Source organism: Protobothrops mucrosquamatus, unplaced genomic scaffold (assembly GCF_001527695.2).
Source record: "Protobothrops mucrosquamatus isolate PMUCROS unplaced genomic scaffold, P.Mucros_1.0 scaffold286, whole genome shotgun sequence".
In the NCBI taxonomy this organism is placed as follows: Eukaryota; Metazoa; Chordata; class Lepidosauria; order Squamata; family Viperidae; genus Protobothrops; species Protobothrops mucrosquamatus.
The window spans coordinates 242927-262769 of record NW_015386630.1 but is presented as its reverse complement, the minus strand read 5'-3'; the positions used below and the strand labels follow the sequence as shown (position 1 = coordinate 262769).

Below are 19843 nucleotides of genomic sequence, written 5' to 3'. Positions count from 1 at the left end.
CTCTCTCAGCTCCTCGGCAAACCAGGGAGCCAATCGAGATCTACGTCGGGTCAGAGGCCGCAAAGGCACGACTCGGTCCAATGCTGCGGCGGCAGTTGTCTCCCAAGCCGCCGCCTGATTTTCCGCCGAGTCGTGGACCAGATCCTCCGGATATGGCCCAAGCTCCATCAGGAACCTCTCAGGGTCCATCAGTCGCCTGACCCAGAAGTAATCATATTGGTTCCATATTGTGGTATGCACACTAGTGCTCATCTGATTGTTTAGATCAGGGGTCCCCAACCCCCGGTCCATGGACCAGTACCAGGCCAGCAACCGGTCTGCAGAAACAAGCAAAGCCCCATCCGTGGGATACATGCAGCACACAAAACCACGCTCTCCTGTCCGTGGAAAAACCTCTCTCCACGGAACTGGTTCCTGGTGCCCAAAAGATTGGGGACCTCTGGTTTAGATTCTTTCAGGAAGCAAATGTAAGGCTTAGCTCTTTTTTGACAGAAATGGGATAAGGAGCTGACACTCAAGCCAAAAACGGTTGTGATTGGATATTAGGACAAACTTTACTATCTGATAGGGTAGTTGTACCTTGGACTAATTATTCCACCTTGTTGGCCAGAACACTGTAAGTATTAATAAAAGAATTTATGTAGTGAACCTGAATGACGGGAGATTCAGGGCATAACAAAAAAAGGATTTTTTTCATTCAGGGTGCAATCTATGTAATTCACTGCACAATATGTGGTAATAACCACCTTCTCAATAGTCATTTGTATTCATAGCAGAAAGAGCTGTCAGTAGTTGCCAGTCATGATCTAATATCAGAGACATATTTTAGTAAAGAAGACTGGAAAACGTTATTGCTGTCATATCCTGCTTGTGGGTTTCTCTGGGGGTTGTTAGCTGCCTACTTGGACAAAATAGGATGTAGGGCTAGACTGTCTTAGGCTGTGTGTGTGTTTTTAAATGATATTCATGAAGGTTACATTAATCAAGCAGATTTTTCTAATTTGCAAAAACGAAGTGAGATCTTTCCCTTACTTGATGAAGAACTAGGCAATGTTAGTATTAATATGTACTTTTTAAACAAGGCAATTTCAAGAGATATCTGCAGCTCAGTCATAATTTGGAGTTCATAACATCAGTCCTTATTCATGAAAAAAAACTTAAAATATATTGATAATGAGGATAGACAAACACAGGTGTTTCCCTATGGAGAACCCTACCGCATACCTCTTCAAGTGTCTGTCCTCCCCTAAGCTTTGCTTTTCAAAACCTTTGGTGCTTTTTAAAAAACAATTCATACAGTAGAACCATCTGGAAAGTCAAAAGAATTGCAAAGCAATTTTAGGAGAGGCAGGAGTAAAACAGAAGTCTTATGCCATTTTAAAGAGTAACAGATTTGGTACATCATAAACTTTTCTAGATCCATGAACGTTGTGATCATAGTATGTGGGTTAGATTTCAAAATGTCACAAGATTCTTGGTGGTAAATATAGATAGGAGAGTTCTTGGTAGATAGGATTTTCTATCATCTTGCTGTTTCAAAATATGTCCAATTTTCATGCAGATTTTTTCTCAAATCTATATTGTTAAATTATACATCCAATCAACACCCACCCACCCCTTGCTATTTGAATAGTGAGCTATTATGTGTGCTGAATGTCACCTTCTGTGCAGGATTTGATTTTTGCTTCCTTTGTTCCTATAGTTTGCTTAATGATGTAATTAGCATGAATTGCAGTAATAGCAGTATAAATAAGATTGCCAGGGAAAGCTGGTAAAAATCTGAAACCTCACCTGAGAAGTTCTTTTGAGTCCTGCTAAGCCTCAATTATAATTTTTCCTCATTAAAGCTTTTCTTGCAAATAGAAAAACATAATTTGCCATATAATCAGCTTTATTTCAGCAGGTAATGAATTTTTTCTGTTTTCTTTACACTCCTGCTCCCCACCCATTTACTAGCCCTTTCAATGGCTGTTTTTGATTACACTGCCATCTGTGCCTGGGACAATTTGAGTTTATTTATCACATTTGTAGACTGATTCTTTAAAAAGGACTTAGCGTTTTCTGCTTTTTTAAAAAAAATTAGATTTTTTTTATTTGAATCATCAGGAGTGTCCCAGGGGATCAGACCTAAAGCCCCATTCAGAGTGATCAGTCCGTTCTGGGTAGGGAGGGGTAAAGTAGCAGAAACATCTTCAGAGCCGTTATGGCTCCTTGGTGGATAAAGAGATCAACTCCAGCTGTGTAGCTGTGGCCAGGGAGGCTGAGGCCCAGAGTTGTGGTGTGATTTTGGATGCGTTTGAATCATAACTCCTGAGAAAATGGGCCAGGGTTCTCTGGGCTTTTAGTTTGGCCACCTAGTTATTGGACCAAGGATCCTCCTAGGTTTGAAAGCAGCTAAGGAGTTGATCTATGACTGAATGCTTTTGATGGTGTCAGCCTCTTTGAAGGAGAGGTGATATCCCTTCCTTGAAGAAAGCAATAATGCATCCCCTTCTCAAGAGGCCATATTTGAACCCAATGATTTTAAATAACTTCCCTCTTTTAAAGGAAGGTTGTTGAAAAGCCACTTGGTATGCAGTTGATGCAAACTCTGGAGGAAGCAGATTATCTATACTCGGTTGAGTTTCAGGATGGAATTTAATATGGAGACAGACTTGGTTAAGCTTGTAGATTACCTGTGGTAGACTCAGGATGGTGATGGTGCATCCATCCTTGTGCTCCTTGATTTCAAAGCAGCTTTAGGTACTGTTGACTATAGTATCATTTGGGACCAGTTCTAGAGGTTGGGGTACCATTGTATGGTAGGAGTACTATTTTATGATAGTACTCTTATTTCCTTGAGACCAGTTTCAGTCAATGTTGGTTGAGGAGAGGTTGCTCCTTAGGTCCTTCCTTTGTGGGATGCCACAGATTACAACTCTCTATCCTATTTTATTCAATATCTACATGAACTACTAAGCAAGGTCATTTGCTGGTTTGAAACAATAAAGCAATCAACGCTATGGCCACTTTTGGTAATAAATTGAACTGGTGACAACTGATGCTTTCAGATGAAGATTGTGAAGAAAGGTGGTTAACAGCAATACTATCAAAGCAGAGGAAGTCCAAGTTCAAACTACATTTAGCTAAGTTCATTGCTTGACTTTTGGCTGGTCATTTTTTCTCAGCTTAACCCATTTTGTGGCTAGTTAGGATAAAATTAAGTGAGAAAATGCTATGACTTGGTTTCCTGGAGAAAAGACAGGATATATATATCTCTCAACGAATAAATAAAACACTGTTCCATAAAATAGGCACTCATGAATGGCCAGAGAAAATCTTCCACTCAATAACCAGTAGCATTTCCCAGTGTTTTTTTTTACAAGAATTCAGTTGAGGACAAGACAGAATGATTACTGTTGACTGGAAATGGGTGCCCTGGAATAGAGTCAATTCACTGGCTGAGATGTCAGAATTACAAAACCTTAGCTATTTAGATCTTGCCTGAAGATTCATATAAATAATGCAGCAATCTGCTTCACAGCTGTTCGTAATTGAGACATTGAAAGCAAAAAGGTAATATTCCTCTTCTTTTATCTTTCAGGGGAGTTGTACAGAGCCTCTCTGAGGAAACATCGCTATCCTGCACAGGGCAGCATTGAAATCCATGAGGACACTGAGGTGAATTACTACCTGGATCATGCTTCATGCAGCTTCTGCATCCACAGCACAGGTGCCCACCTATGGCAACTTTAAGACCTGTGGAATTCAACTCCCAAAATAATGGCTGGGGAATTCTGGTAATTGAAGTCCACAGGTTTTAAAGTTGCTAAAGCTGGACATCCTTGATCTAATTGCAATACAATACTGAGATTTTTAGAATGTTTATTTATTCATCATATTTTTATACTACCCATCTCACTTCAATGACTCTTAGGATTTTGCTACGAAACATGCTCCAAAATCTCAGATGTTATAATGCATCAGGGGGGAAATCTTTTGATTCTCAGCAGTCAAAATTGTCTTTGACTCCAAAATTACATTTGCTGGGCTGTTATTTAGCTAACTGCTCTAATCACAAACTTCATCCGTGTACTGGGATTTGATTCTGTTACTGAGAAAACACAGCAGAGAGACATCCATGGCTTTGTTATTTTTAATTTTAAACATTTTATTTATTTATCAACCAATGATATTTATATAGCCATCCATCTCAGAAAAAAGCAATTCTAGGCAGCACACAATAAAAACATTAATGATGGTTACAAATTATCTTTTAATCTGTAGACTTGAGCTTTTTCTAATATGGCAAAATGCACTAGAAAATAATAAATTCCTCTCTGCAATGATCATATTTTCTACCCTGCACTTTCTCTTGGGTGAGAACCCGTGAATAATCTAGGACAGGGGTCCTCAACCTTGGCAACTTTAAGACTTTGCTGGCTGAGGAATTCTGGGAGTTGAAGTCCACAAGTCTTAAAGTTGCCAAGGTTGAGGACCCCTGATCTAGGATATACTGATTCCCGATATCTGAGTTTTGCTCTTTTTCTCATAAATGTAGCTTAAACAGGGTTGCCTTCTCCTCAAATCATTTGGTTTCTTTTTGTTTCCCTCTCCAGGAAGGAAGTCAGTTGCGCAACTGCAGAACACGTGTCCTGATTCTTGTCCTTCATGGGGGCAACATCCTAGATACTGGAACAGGGGAGCCCAGCAGCAAGATGGCTGATGTTAACACCTTCACATCTGTATTTGAAAAAGTGACCCAGGCCCACTTCCCTTCCTCACTCGGCCATATTGTAATCCGACTTGTTTCCTGTCCAGCTGTCTGCTCTGAAGCCTTCTCCCTCATGGCAAAGTGAGTTCTATTCCTTCCTTCTTCATTATCATATTACATATTTCAGTGAACTAGTGCAGGGCTTTTCAACCTGTTCACCCATTGTACCACTTTTAGGATATGGCAGTATCCGAGTACCACCAGTCGCCTAGCAAGGTGTCAAAAACTTGATGACCAAAAAAGAAAAAAGTGATAAAGTACAGGTAGTTCTCGACTTACAACAGTTCATTTAGTGACTGTTTGAAGTTACAGTGGCACTGAAAAAAGTGCCCCCCAAGCCACAGCTGAGCAAGACACTGCCTGCCCACCCAGCGGCACTCTTCCTCCTGTCCGAGGTTTTCATTGTTGTGAACATTTCTGTTGAGGATTGGCAGCGGGGGTGGGGTGGGGGGGTGTTTGGTTTTTATTCCCCCTCCCTGGTCTGCTGGGTGGTTGCAGCAGGTTTTGGACACTTCACATGACCCTGGGACACTGTGACCGTCATAAATATGAATCAGCTGCCAAGCATCTGAATGTAAATCACAAGACCCTGGAGATGCTGCAACATTCCAGCTGATCGGTGCTTCTTCTGGGCTCAGCAGAAGCACCACGATCAGTGCTGAGCTCCAGCTAGAGCCTGGCACTGATCCTGGCGCTTCCACTGAACCCTGACAGCCCCGAAGAAGTGCCAATCAGCTGGAAAGCGGCACTGATCCTGGCGCTTCCGCTGAGCCCTGACAGCCCTGCAGCTCCAGCCATCTCTCGCTCAGGCTTGTGTGGTGCTGCCACCCGTTCAGCTCATTCCCCTCCCCCGCTACTTTTCTAGGATGGCCGCGTACCACCTACCAGGTGCCAATGTACCACAGGTGGTACCCGTACCACTGGTTGAAAAGCCCTGAACTAGGAAATAGGCTTTCTCTGACATTTTTTGGGGAAGGAAATGAGATATACCTTTTGGTAAACTATTCTTCCTCCATGCGTATTTCCACCTGAGAAGTGGGGATAAGAACAGCTTGCCTTGTTAGCTACTATTGTGGAAGAAGTACAAATTGTGAAGCATTGCTGGATTAGAAATGACAGATTGATAAACAGAAGAAATAGCAACAGTACTAAATAGTGACATTGTATATAAATGGGAATGTAAGAAAAATTCTGTTTTCAACTGTGGCCACAGGTGGCTCAGGCTGTATTGGTTTATTCTTTTTTTTTAGTGCCTCCGGCTTTCTGAGATTCCTACAGGGAATTTTTTCAGCATAGTTACATGTATCACAAACTATGAGCTGAGCTTTTGAAACAAAACATAAACCTCTGTAAAATAAAATACCACTGCTGAGAATAAAATTGCTGAATACCGTACTTCTGAGATTGGTTTAGGCTAGGGGTAGTCAACCTTGGCTCTTTTATGACTCGTGGACTTCAATTCCCAGAATTCCTCAGCCAACTTAGCTGGCTCAGGAATTCTGGGAATTGAAGTCCACGAGTCATAAAAGAGCCAAGGTTGACTAGCCCTGGTTTAGGCAATATTTATTTTGTTCTGTGGGAAACTTAAAAAAACCAACCTTCTTAACATAAAGCCACCAGGTAGGAATGGTGGGGACAGTCCAAGGGATTGATATACACTGATAAATCCTTTCCAGAGAAAAGGAGGAACTTAGCAAAGGATTCAGTTCTATTTCATCTGGAGCAGTGGTTCTCAACCTTTTTAATGCCACGACCCCCAACTGGTCGTAAGTCGAGGACTAAACCGGTCGTACGTCGAGGACTAAACCGGTCGTAAGTTGAGGACTACCCAACCGGTCGTAAGTCGAGGACTTTCCCTGCCCGGGAGCACCGCGCATGCGTGGTTCCGCCCCCTGCACCGGCCGAGGCATAGCTGGCAAGCGGCAGAGACGGAGCAGGCCGACCACCAGCTGGCCCAGCTCAAGGGAAGTAAGGCACCCACCGGAAAAGGGGGAAAAAATGGCGGTCAGCCTTGTTTGGCGACCCCCGTGAAATGGTCGATCGACCCCAAATGGGGTCGCGACCCATAGGTTGAGAACTGCTGATCTGGAGTGTCAGATCATCTGGGAACAGAAACACTGAGCTTTTCAGCCTCTTGTTCTTGAATGTGCTTTGTGCCCCCCCCTCTCTCTTTAAAAACCCCATGTGTGTGCTTTCAACAAAAAAGCAAGAACATGGGAGAAACTTAAAGTACAGGAATAATTCTTGGAACTACACATTAATTGATTCATGTTACATCCTTATATCTGATCATTTTAAATACTAACCCATATTTTGGATGGAATCCCCTTTTCTTGTGGGGGGTCCCTTTGCTCCCTCTTCCTCCCATAAAAGACTCAGTTTAAATCAGGATTTTCACTTCCCCTCCAAGGGGAAAATATGGAAGCAAAGTTCTTCAGCTCTTTGGAACAGGGAGAGCCAAATGCCTCTTTCTAATTGCAAAAGAATCTCTTCCATTGTCTTCCTTGGGGGTAAGAGTATTCTAACTTCAGCTCGCCAAAGGGGATCCAAAGACCTCAGCTAATTAGTAGTTTAGCATAGATTCTTCCCTCTCCCTCTTTTTCAGAGATAGAATGAGGAGCATACATCATGGAGATGGAAAACAATTGGAATTGGTACCCAGTTCTCAGAATGCTCCTCCAACATCTGTAAATCTAAACATTCAGAAGAATTTTTTTCTTCTTATTCTTACCATACCAAGCCTGGCAGATAAAACTGTTCTGGGGATAAACATAGGGGAGATTTCCCCATATGGCAACTTGTGCCCTCAAAGAAAAGGTGGATAAGTACGCATTAAGGTATTAGCTCTCAAAGATTGCACGTTGCACAATAAGCTCCCAGAAATGAGACATCTATCTATATAAACAAAAATGTAAATGTTCGTTTGTTCAAAATCTTAAATCTCCGAACGTTCTTCACCGATTGCTTTGAAATTTTGACACAACGTTGCATTCGAATACGCGCGTGTTTTTATATACAGTACCTACTATTATATAGATGTCACACCTGTGACAGGTAAAAACATGCTTTTTTTGAAAAACAGCACCATCTGTTGGACGTAAAAGCATACCCACAAGCATTGTGAAATTAAACATATTACAAATGTGCGCTTTCTCTTTTCTTTCTTTTCCATTTAACCAGACTGAGCCACAGCAACGCGTGGCCGGGCACAGCTAGTATGTAATAAAACCCTATAGCCGTAGAAATGACATTTATGGCCATCTTTCTGTATCTTGGATAATTATAGACAATCTCTTCTTTGGCATGCAGATTTTTAAAGTTACTTTACGTGCTATAGCAAGAATGGATCATGTTTCCACCAAGATATTTGCTTATGTACCTATTGCCAACTTACCAATTGAACTCTATGAAAGCAGAATAATAAACTCATGAGGGAAGCATGGAAATGTGTTAATTGTTCAGAAAAAAAGCTAAAGGAGGGAGACTGATGGCCCCATGAATGCAGGGGGCTAAAGAATTAGTCAAGTGCCCTCTCCCTGCTGATTTTCAGGAAAGCTGAGGACATCAGTGATTCTCAGCAGGAGGAAGAAAATCTCTTGCTGATTAATTCCTTGCATGCTGAACGGCCTACAACCCAGATATTATAAGTGGTTGTACTTGAAAATTGAAACATTTTGTTTCTTTGCCGGGCAATAAATATTTCCTCCTACTTTGGTTCATATGAAAGTTCTGCTGATTAAATATATAAAATGTCAGATATAATTAGAATCTTTCAAACAATTAGTGTGTTGGTTTTTGCATCAACTACGAAACGAATTCAGAAGCAGAATGAAAACTTTCTATTCTCCTACCTTCACTTCATTAGTTACAACAGTATAATTGGCACTAAGTGAGCTGGCTCCTCTGTCAAAATATAGCTCCTGCCCTAATTGCTGTTTTCTTCTGTGTCTTTGGAGACATTAATTTAGTTAAACAGCATTGTAAATAATTAGCTTTCATCGTGTCATTCTGGAGATCCTCTGTGTTCAGAGATTGTAAAGTGGTCAGTATTACTGGTATGTCCCAGGTCAGTTTGACCAAAGGCCTAGAGAAAATGATGCTCTGCTATTTTCAGAGGTGAGAGACAGCATTTATATTCTGAAAACTATAAGGCTGCGGTCAACTGGAATTGAACCAAAACTGCTTCTTCTGTTTTTGTCCGTTTCATTGGCACTGTCTTTCTCTTACATTTGCCTTTCAATCTTGCTTTGCTTGCATTCATCAGCATCATGTAGTCAGATTCATTTTGTTGTTTATCTCTGTGACATCACCTGGTGACTATTCCAGGAGTGGGGGGGAAGGAATAGGAGAAGGAAGAATTGATCCTGCACCAGCTAACACAGAGATAATTAACAGGATGTTGAACGAAACAAAACCACCTTTCTCTCCTTTGAAAAATTAATGTTCATTCTTCAGTTAAAACGAGACAATCTTCAGCATAGCTATGCTATACATATAATTAAAGTGAGCAGATTGCCTTGAATGGGGAGTATCATCAGAGGAAGGTTCTTAGATAAGGAGGCTCACAAGTTCCCAGACTATATATAAATTTAATAAATTACTATTGCTGTTGTTATATTCCCTTACATTTGGAAACACTATCCAGGTTAAATGGAAACTTCGGTCCAACCTTCCTGGAGTATGTCAGATTGAAAAGAGCTATTAGGCTTGGAATTTCTTTGAATCTTTCTGTCTTTAAGCCTCTGTCATTTACATGTTGAATATTCAGGAAAGGAAAGGAATCTCTGCAGTTTTTAACTTTGCTAGTTGTCAACTGCAGAGCGCGGTTGCTCATCTCCATGTCAAGGCCATGAGCCGGTGCTGTCTGAATACGTTTCCACAGTCATGTGGCCAGCATCACATTGCGGAGGACTGTTTTTTCCTCACCAAAGTGGTATCTATTTATCTGTTCATATTTGCATGCTTTCGAACTACCGGGAGGGCAGGAACTAGACGGGTGCTCACCTGTTATGCCACATTCGGGTCTTAAACCTGGGCTTGCTAGCTGACAAGCCCAGCGTCTTAACTGCTGGATCATCACACCACCCCATTGGATATTTAGAGCCAAAATAATTTCCAGACTATCCCAGAGTTCTTTTTTGCTGTTTTCCAAAGAAAAATGGGCTTCCAAGAGGAGATAGCATAGACTGTGCTCCAACAAAAGCCAAGGACTCTGTTTCTAACATTAGTCAGTTCAGTGTCTTTGCCCATCTTCTCTTATTTATTAGTGTAACGCAGTCAGATTTTCCAAAGATTGCTTCTGAATCTTCTAACTTAGCTTTTGTGCATAGATGTTCATAGGTCAGTTTCTTCTCTGTGTGTGTTTGAGGAAGCCCCTTTTCAAAACTCCCTAAATTAGTGTTTCTCGCCACATCTTAAGCAGTAGATGTGTGTGTTCATTTAACCCTGCAGAGTTAAATTTGGGAACATCTGCTCCAGCCCTGAAACGTCTTCCTGGAAAGCCTGGCTGATGTCTTGCACAGTTTCTCTGATGAAGTAAAACAGTGGATTTGAATGTGCTCCTAACTGAGTCATTTCCCTTGTGAGTTGGCATAATATAATCAGGTGGAAAAAAGAAAACTACTTTGCAACTTTGGCCATTCTTTTGCAGCACGGAAGAGGGAAGTCTGGGCCTGATGCTGCAGGTCCCATCAACAGAGTTCTTCTTTCCCTTTTCTCCCTACCTGTAGTCATAAGGCATTCATAGATCCTGTATCCTCTTGAACCCATCATATCCTTGGATGCTTGCTCTAGTTTTCATTCCCTTTCCTTCCTGCTGGCACACCTTTCCTTCTGCCTCCTACCAGGCCTTTACATTTCAAGGCAGCCCTTGGTTATTTCAGAATAAGGATGGAAATGCTACTTTTGACCCCAGAAGAGCAGAGGACAAATTAAGGCTCTTACTTGTAGACTGGGGACAAAATGAAGATAACATTGAGGGGGCACAAATAACAATGGTCAGGTAATGATTGTGCTGTGGCTCAGTGCAACTGAGAAGATCTTGGTTGAATTGGAATAGCCTTCCCAGAATGGCAGTTTTTGATGGTCTTGCGACTGCAACGCTCACATTTCCAGCCCATTTCTGATTAAGTGGAGTTAGGTTAGAACCCGTATTTGGGAAGGAGTGTTATTGCTGGGAAGGGCTGTATTTTTCCCACTTTACAATGTCTACCTGGAAGTCTAATTGCTAATTATTAACCTGTTTAATAGACCAAATACGTTTTAAATAATGTAGTTGTCCACCAAAACTTTGCAGGGTTTTGAGCTACTGCCTGGTCATCGTTACTGTAGGGATATTTTGCTTCTTGATAGATCTCAGTGAGCTAGATTTCAACTGGTACATGCCTTGAACTACAGATGATATCTGAAAGTCCACTAATCATTGAGAGATTATCAGAATTACAATACAGACTATCAATTTATTGATAGAAAGCAGCAAAGAGGTTTTGTAGCAGTAATTAAGCTTTGAAGGGAACAATGTCCTACCGACACTGGTTAAGCCCCTTAATTATAGGGAAGAGGAAAGTGAAGCACATGGAGGAAGGACAGAAGACTAAAAGAAGTGGGAGGGAAGCAAAGTAAAATGGAGAAGATAGGAACAGGAAAGCAGCAGGTTTGAAAAAGGTTGGAATGGAGCAAAAAGGGGAAAGCACTAAGAGCTACAGAGTTGAAGAAGGCTGAAATTCACATCGTTTCCTGAAATAAGCAAGCCAATCCGGCATGGTACAATTTTATAATATCTCTCATTTAATATTTAAAATAGTGTGGTGAAAAACAGTGCCCAGTGTTTATGAGCTGGATGGAGTTTGCTTGCACTGTACATTGGACAGAGGATCATTTCCCCTATAAACGTTTGATATGGCTTTTTACTAGTTTCCTTGCTTCGGTCACTCGAGCTCATTTTCTCAATTGTAGCTTTTTATGCGAACCTGTGTCAGCAGCACAGGAGGCAGAGGGTTCCCGACAAGGTGCCTGACCAACTTTGCCTAATCTTGCTGCTCTACATTTTTTGCTTTAGGGGTTCCTGGTCTGAAAGCAGCAATTGATGGCTATTTTTCTGGGCTGTCCTATCTTGTTTTACATCTTCCTTTGAGCTGTAACTTAAAGTTCTTTTCTCGGGCTCTGTAAAACTTTTCCCAAGTTCCAAGCCATGCAGCTGTTGTCTATGTTAGACGGAGAGGAGCAATATGAGTGGCTGAGCTCAAAAGAGCATTTTTCTGGAACCTTTGGCATCCTCTCCAGCTGAAGGCAGCTGATTGTGTACTCTCCAGAGCTTCAAATTGGAATGGGAAGGGATGCAGCTCAGAATCTAGCATCTATTGTATTCAGCAGCTCCCAATTAAAACACAGGACGTAGAATAACAGAGTTGCAAGGGGCCCTGGAGGTCTTCTAGTCCAGCTCAAGCAGGAGACCTATAGCATTTCAGACAGATGGCTGTCTAGTCTCTTCTTAAAAGCCTCCAAGTGACCGAGCATCTACAATTTCTGAGGGCAAGACATTCCACTGGTTAATTGTTTTCACCATTAGGAATATTTTTCCTTAGTTCTAGGTTGCTTCTCTCCTTGATTAGTTCCATCCGTTGCTTCTTGTCTTGCCTTCTGTTACTTTGGAAAATAGGTTGACCCTCCTCCTCTTTGTGGCAGCCCTGAAATATTGGAACACTGCTATCATGTCTCCCCTTGTCCTTCTCTTCATTAATCTAGACATACCCAATTCCTGCAACCTTTCTTCATATGTTTTAGCCTCCAGCCCCCTAATCATCTTTGTTGCTCTTCTCTGCACTCTTTCCAGAGTCTCAACATCTTTTTTATATTGTGGTGACCAAAACTGGATGCAGTATTCTAAGGGGAGCGTCTTACTAAGGCTTTGTAAAGTGGTACTAATAGTACACATGAATTCAATTCAATCCCAGTGTCCAAGATAGAGCTTGGAAACCTTGCAATCTTGTATAGCAGCAGCCAGTCAGCACAGACAGTACTAAGCTAAGCTAAATGGTCTGGAATAGTACAAGGCAGCTTTCTCTATTGCTGTAGACCCTGTTTGGACCACCCAGAAGCCAAATTTATCCTCCACCCTATACAAGTGCTGGGCCACACTGCCTCCTTGTGGCATCTGATTGGTCATTCACAAAGTAAAGGTAATAGAAGAGAGACAGATGTGCTTTTCCGGGGAATAATAGTGAAGCAAAATCTGTAAACTGAACGAAAGAAAAACCTTTAATTCTTGCAAAACTGAGCAGCCTGCGAAATGCTTCTCTTTCTCCTTGACTTTTGCAGGGGAGGGGGGTGGGGTATTCCCAGCCCTCTTTCACAGGGAGCCCTGTCTTACCATGATTGTTGAGAACTGATAGCTCAGTATTTCCATAATGTTGATGTGGGTGCTTCTTAGGGGACCCACATTTTTATTGGTGAGTTTTGCACAGCCATGTGGGCAGGATTGTTCCCATCCTTTTTTCACCTGGAATTTGCTTTGTGCTGACAAGCAGAATGTACAAGATGTGTGAAGAGCAAGGAACAAAAGAATGTACAATTAGCAAGTTTCTTTCACAACTACAGAAACTTCTAAACTGTTCATTTGCCCATGCCTCCATATTCTTTCACCTTTCCCTTTGTGTGTGTATGTGTGTGTGTTATATAACAATGTTTTGTCAAACATTCTTAGCAATTAGTCTCCAAAAATTGTTCACACTAAGAGTAAACATCTTTCCTCCCTAATCATCAGCCTTACATCCCTAAGATGTAATGGCTGACGCAATAATTGCTTCCCTTCTCAATTTACTCAAAGTTGTTGGACTTCACCATCAGGCTTTCACTTTTTTTAAAAAATAAACTTTCTTCTTTAATTACTTTCTTTAACTACTTTCCCCTTATTTAGTGGGGCTGACATTTCTCTTGGAACAGCTGACAATTGAAACCAACTGGAGTGATCATTCCATGAAAAATAGTATGTATTAATGAAAAAAAAACAGACTAACAGTGGCAAACATAAGACCGCAATTAAATTTTACATGCTGTTAAATCAAATGTCTTCCTCTTCCTAATTAAGGCTTTCATCAACTAATGAAAGACTATAATGAGAGTCTCTCCAAACAGTCAGTCCCATGTTTTGGTGCGATCATAAAAAAAGGCTTTCTCTTCTCAAGCTGTACAATGTGGGACCATATCCAAGTTCTGTGTTGGACACTTGCATCGTGATGACATCAAGCTAGTGCTGGAGTTTTTCTGTCAGAAATGCCAGTTCCCTTGAGATCTCAGGAATATGACTTTTCTTCCCCATACCTCTGCACCCAGAGAAATACTTGGGTCTCTGTCCTTCATTTTTAAGCTGGAGAGGCTAACTTCCTGCTGTATTGCCTCCTTCTACCTTGCATTCATCTGAGGATCATGAGCTCCTGACCAACTGTAGGTTAATAGGGCAAAGTGCATTAGGAATATAATGCAAGTTGAGTTTGTGGCATGATAAAATCTTATTCACAGGGGTCAGGATACTGTCCATCTCAACTAGCACCCGGAAGATCCTCTCCATTAGTATGTAAGATGCAGGCAGAATGGTGTGCATGAGTGTAGGCAACCTCTGAAGCAGAAACAGGCAAAGAGACTGTATGTAGACTGCTGGAAAGTTCAAGGCGAGAGACCCAAGGAAACTGTCTGCTCTTTTAGAGGTAATTCCTTCCCTGTCCTAGAGGCCCATAGAGAGAATGGCAGTGATATGGGGGTGTCACGAGAGGATGGGCAACTTACTTGAGTTTGTATTTTTAAAAACAAATAGGTGCTTAACAAACATATTTATGAAAATGTACTATTTTCACACACAAAAAGTAACATTTCTTGTTTCCAGGATATGGATGGTCTTCAAAGTATTTTTGAAGAATTGGACTATTGGGGGTGACTAATGTCAGTTCAGTTGAATGTGTCCTGGTTCATCTTAAATTGCCGTCTCTTTTCTCCATCCTCAATGTAACCAACATTTATAATGCTCCTGCTCTTAATTGTGGATAATTTGCATTGCCGTCCCCTTCTTTTTCTTTAGCCTGAATCCTTACAGTTATGATGAGACATCTCTAAGTAGCAGTGAAGATCACATCCCGCTGGCTGCCTTGCCCTTGTTGGCGATCTCTTCTCCTCAGTACCAGAATGCAGTTGCCATGGTGATCAGCAGAGCCAACCAAGTTTATAATGAATTTCTTGGATCTCCTGATGGGGCAGGCTTTAATGGGCAGGTATGACCACTCTTATTCCTGCTAGAAAATCTAAAAGACATTGTTATATCAGTACCCTGAAACTGATGAAATTTCTTTTCCAAGGAGGTATATACTTCATTCTTTATTTCTTTAATCAGAAAATACTCCACTGCTACTTGTAACAAAATAAGAAATTAAACAATATATCAGGCTCCTAGTCCTTGCACTTTTGCCCCATGTATAATTTGCTTCCTGAAACCTTGGTATTTGAAACAGATGGTATGAAGCTTGTGGACCGATCTAAATGGAAAGGAAATCTATGTTTCAGACAGAGGCCACACTTATTTTTTCCAGTTTCTGAGGGCTACAGAGGCATGGTAGTAAAAGAGTGTGGTCATTTGAAGGAGTCGGGTGGGTTTTTCCTCCTTTCCCCCCCATTTCACTTCTTACAAATATTGGTGCTTGGAAAGCTTCAGGAAATAGGTGTTGTCTCTTAAAAATTTTAACAGGCCTAACTTGCTGCTTAATTGTGAAATTTAAAAAAAGGAAATCTCATGCTACCAAAATTAGTCTACTAGTTAAGGCACTAGGCTAGAAAGTGGGAGACCATGAGTTCAAGTCTTGCCTTAGCCATGAAAGCCAGCTGGGTGACTTTAGCCCAGTCACTCTCAGCCCAACCCATCTCACAGTCTTGTTCTTGGGAGTAGATAGGAAAGGGAAGGAGGTGTGTTGGATACGTTTGCCTCCTTGAGTTGTTCATATAAGTAATGATGGTGGGATACAAATAAAAACATAAAAATAAATAAATATGCTGGCTCAGACTTGGAGAATTCTAGAGACATGTAAACGGGGGATTGATGGACCATTTATAGTTACTCATATTGACGTTTTAAAGTTTATTCTATGTTTATTTCATGTTTCAACCAACCAATAAACCTCAAGTGGAAACTGTAGAAGATGTGATATTGAAAAATAGAGAGAACAGAGGGGGGAAATCAGTTCTTAAAGATAAATAGTTATTTTATGGTCAGATAGATGCAATTCAGGAAATGAGGGTCAGTCTGTTGGAGTGAGTTTTTCAGCATCTCACATTCTTCTTTTAGAGAAGAATGAAGATCATCATCTCTGGAATTCTAACTTAACGATTCCTACAAAAATCATCCATTCTGTTTTCTTACAACATCAGCCATTCCTCCCAAGCCTCACCCTGATGTAACTTTCCTCCCCTCCAATATTCATTCTCAAAAAATGCAATAAAAACCATTTCCATGGAAAAAAATTATTATGTGGAAGAGGAGATAAAATTTAATGAGCGGTCCTGCTAAGAAAGGAGGAAAAAATCTCCTTAACTTTATTCAAAACCCCACAAGGAAGAAAAAAACCCCCATTCTTTCTTTATTCTTCTGTTGTACTAATAAGTAGTGATGTACTTTGCAAAGTGCTGACACTAAATAAAGGCTTAGTAGTTGTGGCCTTTAGATTCTCCTTTTCAAATCATATTGCTTTACATGCCAGACTGGACTGTGGATTTAACTCGTTGAGTTCTCCCAGAATCTTCTGGGGAATTAGAAACAGGAGGATAAATTAGCATAATGGTGTAGTAGAAGCCTGCTTCTTCAGACTTGACCAGGTGGTAAAAAGGTAGACCTGAACCAATACTAAATTCTTTTATAATAAGTAAACAATAGTTGAAGTAGGCATATTTATCTCCAGGGAAGTGGCTTGAAGAATTAACCTTTCCTAAGATTGTCTCATTACTGATTATGCAGAAACTTGCCATATCAGCTTATTTTATTAATACAGCTGATGTAAGTGAATATACACATTGAAAACTAATTATTTCTAGTATGGTAATTACAGGAAATATTGTCTCTCTGTAAGGAGCCATAGCCTATTGTAAGATCCTTCTTATGTTCACGTCTTTGCTGTATGACTGGAAGATTTGTGATCCACCTGTGTCTGGCTTTAGAATCAGTGTTTCTCAACCTTGATAACTTGAAGATGTATGGACTTCAACTCCCAGAATTCTCCAGCCATTATGATGGCTGGGGAATTCTGGGAGTTGAAGTCCATTCATCTTCAAGCTGCCAAGGTTGAGAAACACTATTCTCACCACACACTAGATCAGGGGTAGGCAACCTTGGCTCTTTTATGACTCGTGGACTTCAATTCCCAGAATTCCTGAGCCAGCCATGGAATTCTGGGAGTTGAAGTCCACGAGTCATAAAAGAGCCAAGGTTGCCTACCCCTGCACTAGATGATGCAAAAACATTAGAAGGTTTGCAAGGTACCACCAGGATGCTGTGTGAACCAGGCAATCCTGTGAAGCCATAAAAATAGCCATGAAATAGTTTATTTTGTTAATCATAATATGGTATTTATCTATAGCAACCTAGGGCTCAAAGTGAACTTCTCTAATTGGACCAAATCACAAACTTGGTGCTTCTTCTTGGTCTTCCAGGTGTGCCTTGTGGGGGACTGTGTGGGAGGAATGTTGGGCTTCGATGCCATTTGTTATAGCACGGGACTAGCAGATGAAAGCCAAGTCAGCAGCAGAAGAGGCAGCACCAGCAGTGTTCAGGTATGCAATAGAGAATGTCAGAGAAGGCAACCGCTGCATATTTTATCATCTACAATAGCAGTTTTGCTAACTGGAAAGCTGCAAACTATTTGGAATGCCTTGACAGAGAAATGGTATAAAACTCCTGTGAGCTTACTGTATAAGTGCACTATGCACCAATACAGGTGCATAGCAATCTCGTACAATTGATATGAAGTATGAGCTAGCAGGGTGGGGCAGAAGCCAAAAAAGCCAACGCAATCCTAGGTTGCATAAACCTAGGAATAGAATCAAGATCACTTGAAGTCTCCCATTGGCATCCTTCAGTCTCGAGAGACTATGGTATCGTGCTCAGGAAAGAGGTCCTAAGGCAGCATCTGGTGTGGCTAAAAAGGCCAATTCGAGAATGGCAGTCCCTTCCACACTGAGGGCAGATACAATCTGTCCCCTGTCCAGCCCCCAGATTTCGCTAGTTCCGGGACTGCCTCTTTACCTCAGTCTGCTGCACAAGTGTCTCTTCAAATTGGAGAAGGCCATGCTGCGTTTTTAGCCTCCAGGCTGAACAATCAGAGGTCAAGGATTCCCAGCTGTTAATGTCCATTCCCAAGGCCTTTAGGTCTCTCTTGCAGATATCCTTATATTGCAGCTCAGGTCTCCCTTTGGGGCACTTTCCCTGCACTAGTTCTCCATACAGGAGATCTTTCAGAATTCAACCATCAGCCATTCTCACGACATGCCCAAGCCAGCGTAGATGTCGCTGTTTCAATAGTGTATACATGCTAGAGATTTCAGCACATTCCAGGACTGCGCTATTTGGGACTTTTTCATGCCAGGTGATACTGAGACAGCACATATGAAAAGTGTTCAGCTTTCTCTCCTGCCATACGTGAAGAGTCCAAGACTCTAAGTATCACTTTATAAAACCTTAGTAAGACCACACCTGGAACATTGCATCCAGTTTTGGTCACCACATTATAAAAAAGATGTTGAGACTCTGGAAAGAGTGCAGAATAGAGTAACAAAAATGATTAGGGGCTGGAGGCTAAAACATATGAAAAGTAGTTGCAGGAACTGTATTTGTCTAGTCTAATGAAAAGAAGGACTACGGGTAACATGATAGCAGTGTTCCAATATTTGAGGGGCTGTCTGAAAGAAGAGGAGATCAACCTATATTCCAAAGCACCTTGAAGGCAAGACAAGAAGCAATGGGTGAAAACTAATTAAGGAGAAGACCAACCTAGAACTAAGGAGAAATTTTCTGAGTGTGAGAACGATAAATCAGTGGAACAGTTTGCCTTCAAAAGTTGTGGGTGGTGGCTTTTAAGAAGAGACTGGACTACTTGTCTGAAATGGTAGAGGGTCTCCTGCTTGAGCAGGGGGTTGGATTAGTGACCTCCAACATCCCTTCCAACTATGTTATTCTGGAATCTGTTATTCTGTTATTGTTTTTCCCTCATTGTCCAAAGACCCTAAATTTTGCCACAGATTTATGTTAGTTTTAAAAACTAACTGCATGTGGTTGACTGCAGTAAACTTTGGAAATGAAAATTGTATCAATACTATAGCTCCTTCATGTGTATCATTGTAATAATTTAAAATAAACAGACATATACATATTTTTTTTCTTTTCCTAGGATAAACCTGTTTCAGCTGAAGATTCAAATCTAGAAGACCTCAAGCGCCTCAGCAAAAGTAATATTGATATCTCAGGAATAATGGAGAATGAAGACCCCAGACAACCATTGCCTCGGAAGCAAAGTGACTGCTCTAACTATGACTGTGATAGCATAACAAACCATCATGTTTTCCTATCCAGGTAACTGAAAACCTTGCATGAAGAAAACGTTAGTTCAAGCAAGCAGGAGCAAGACTTAGTGTAAACTAAGCAGTGAGTAGATAATATCTGGTAGACTGTATGGCTTGGGTTTGGTACTTATCTACCGTCTCACTCAGGTTGCTTAAGAGTCCTTTTGAAAAACACACAAGTGAACTCTGGAGCCCCTCCCATGTGTGAGGCACCATGATGAAAGTAGGTTTTCCAATTACTTCTCAGATAGTACATCATAATATTGCAGAGTTTTGTAAATTATACATAAGGCACAAACCTCGTAACCGAGGGAAAAATAGGTGTTAGAAAGTTTATAGATTTTTAGTGCTGATAGTTCTACATTCATAAACTCTAGTTGCTGCCTTTATGTTTATTCATAAACTGAATTTTGTATTTGCAGGTATAAACTCTTCTTTCATTCTCATTTATTTGGGGTAGATTAGATAAAGGAAATCAGTCCTTTCCTTAGGACCGATGTTTTG

At 41.0% G+C, this 19843-nt stretch overlaps 1 protein-coding gene across 1 annotated transcript in view; it reads left to right on the top strand.

Annotated features, from left to right (window-relative positions):
- The window catches only part of PITPNM3 (PITPNM family member 3), an 81783-nt gene that overhangs the window by 45417 nt on the left and 16523 nt on the right, over positions 1–19843 (top strand). Inside the window, exons 7-11 of the mRNA XM_015814830.1 lie at positions 3584–3660; positions 4599–4834; positions 14823–15012; positions 17435–17554; positions 19168–19349. Of these exons, the coding sequence (XP_015670316.1) occupies positions 3584–3660; positions 4599–4834; positions 14823–15012; positions 17435–17554; positions 19168–19349 (805 nt within the window). The remainder of the gene's footprint in view (positions 1–3583; positions 3661–4598; positions 4835–14822; positions 15013–17434; positions 17555–19167; positions 19350–19843) is intronic.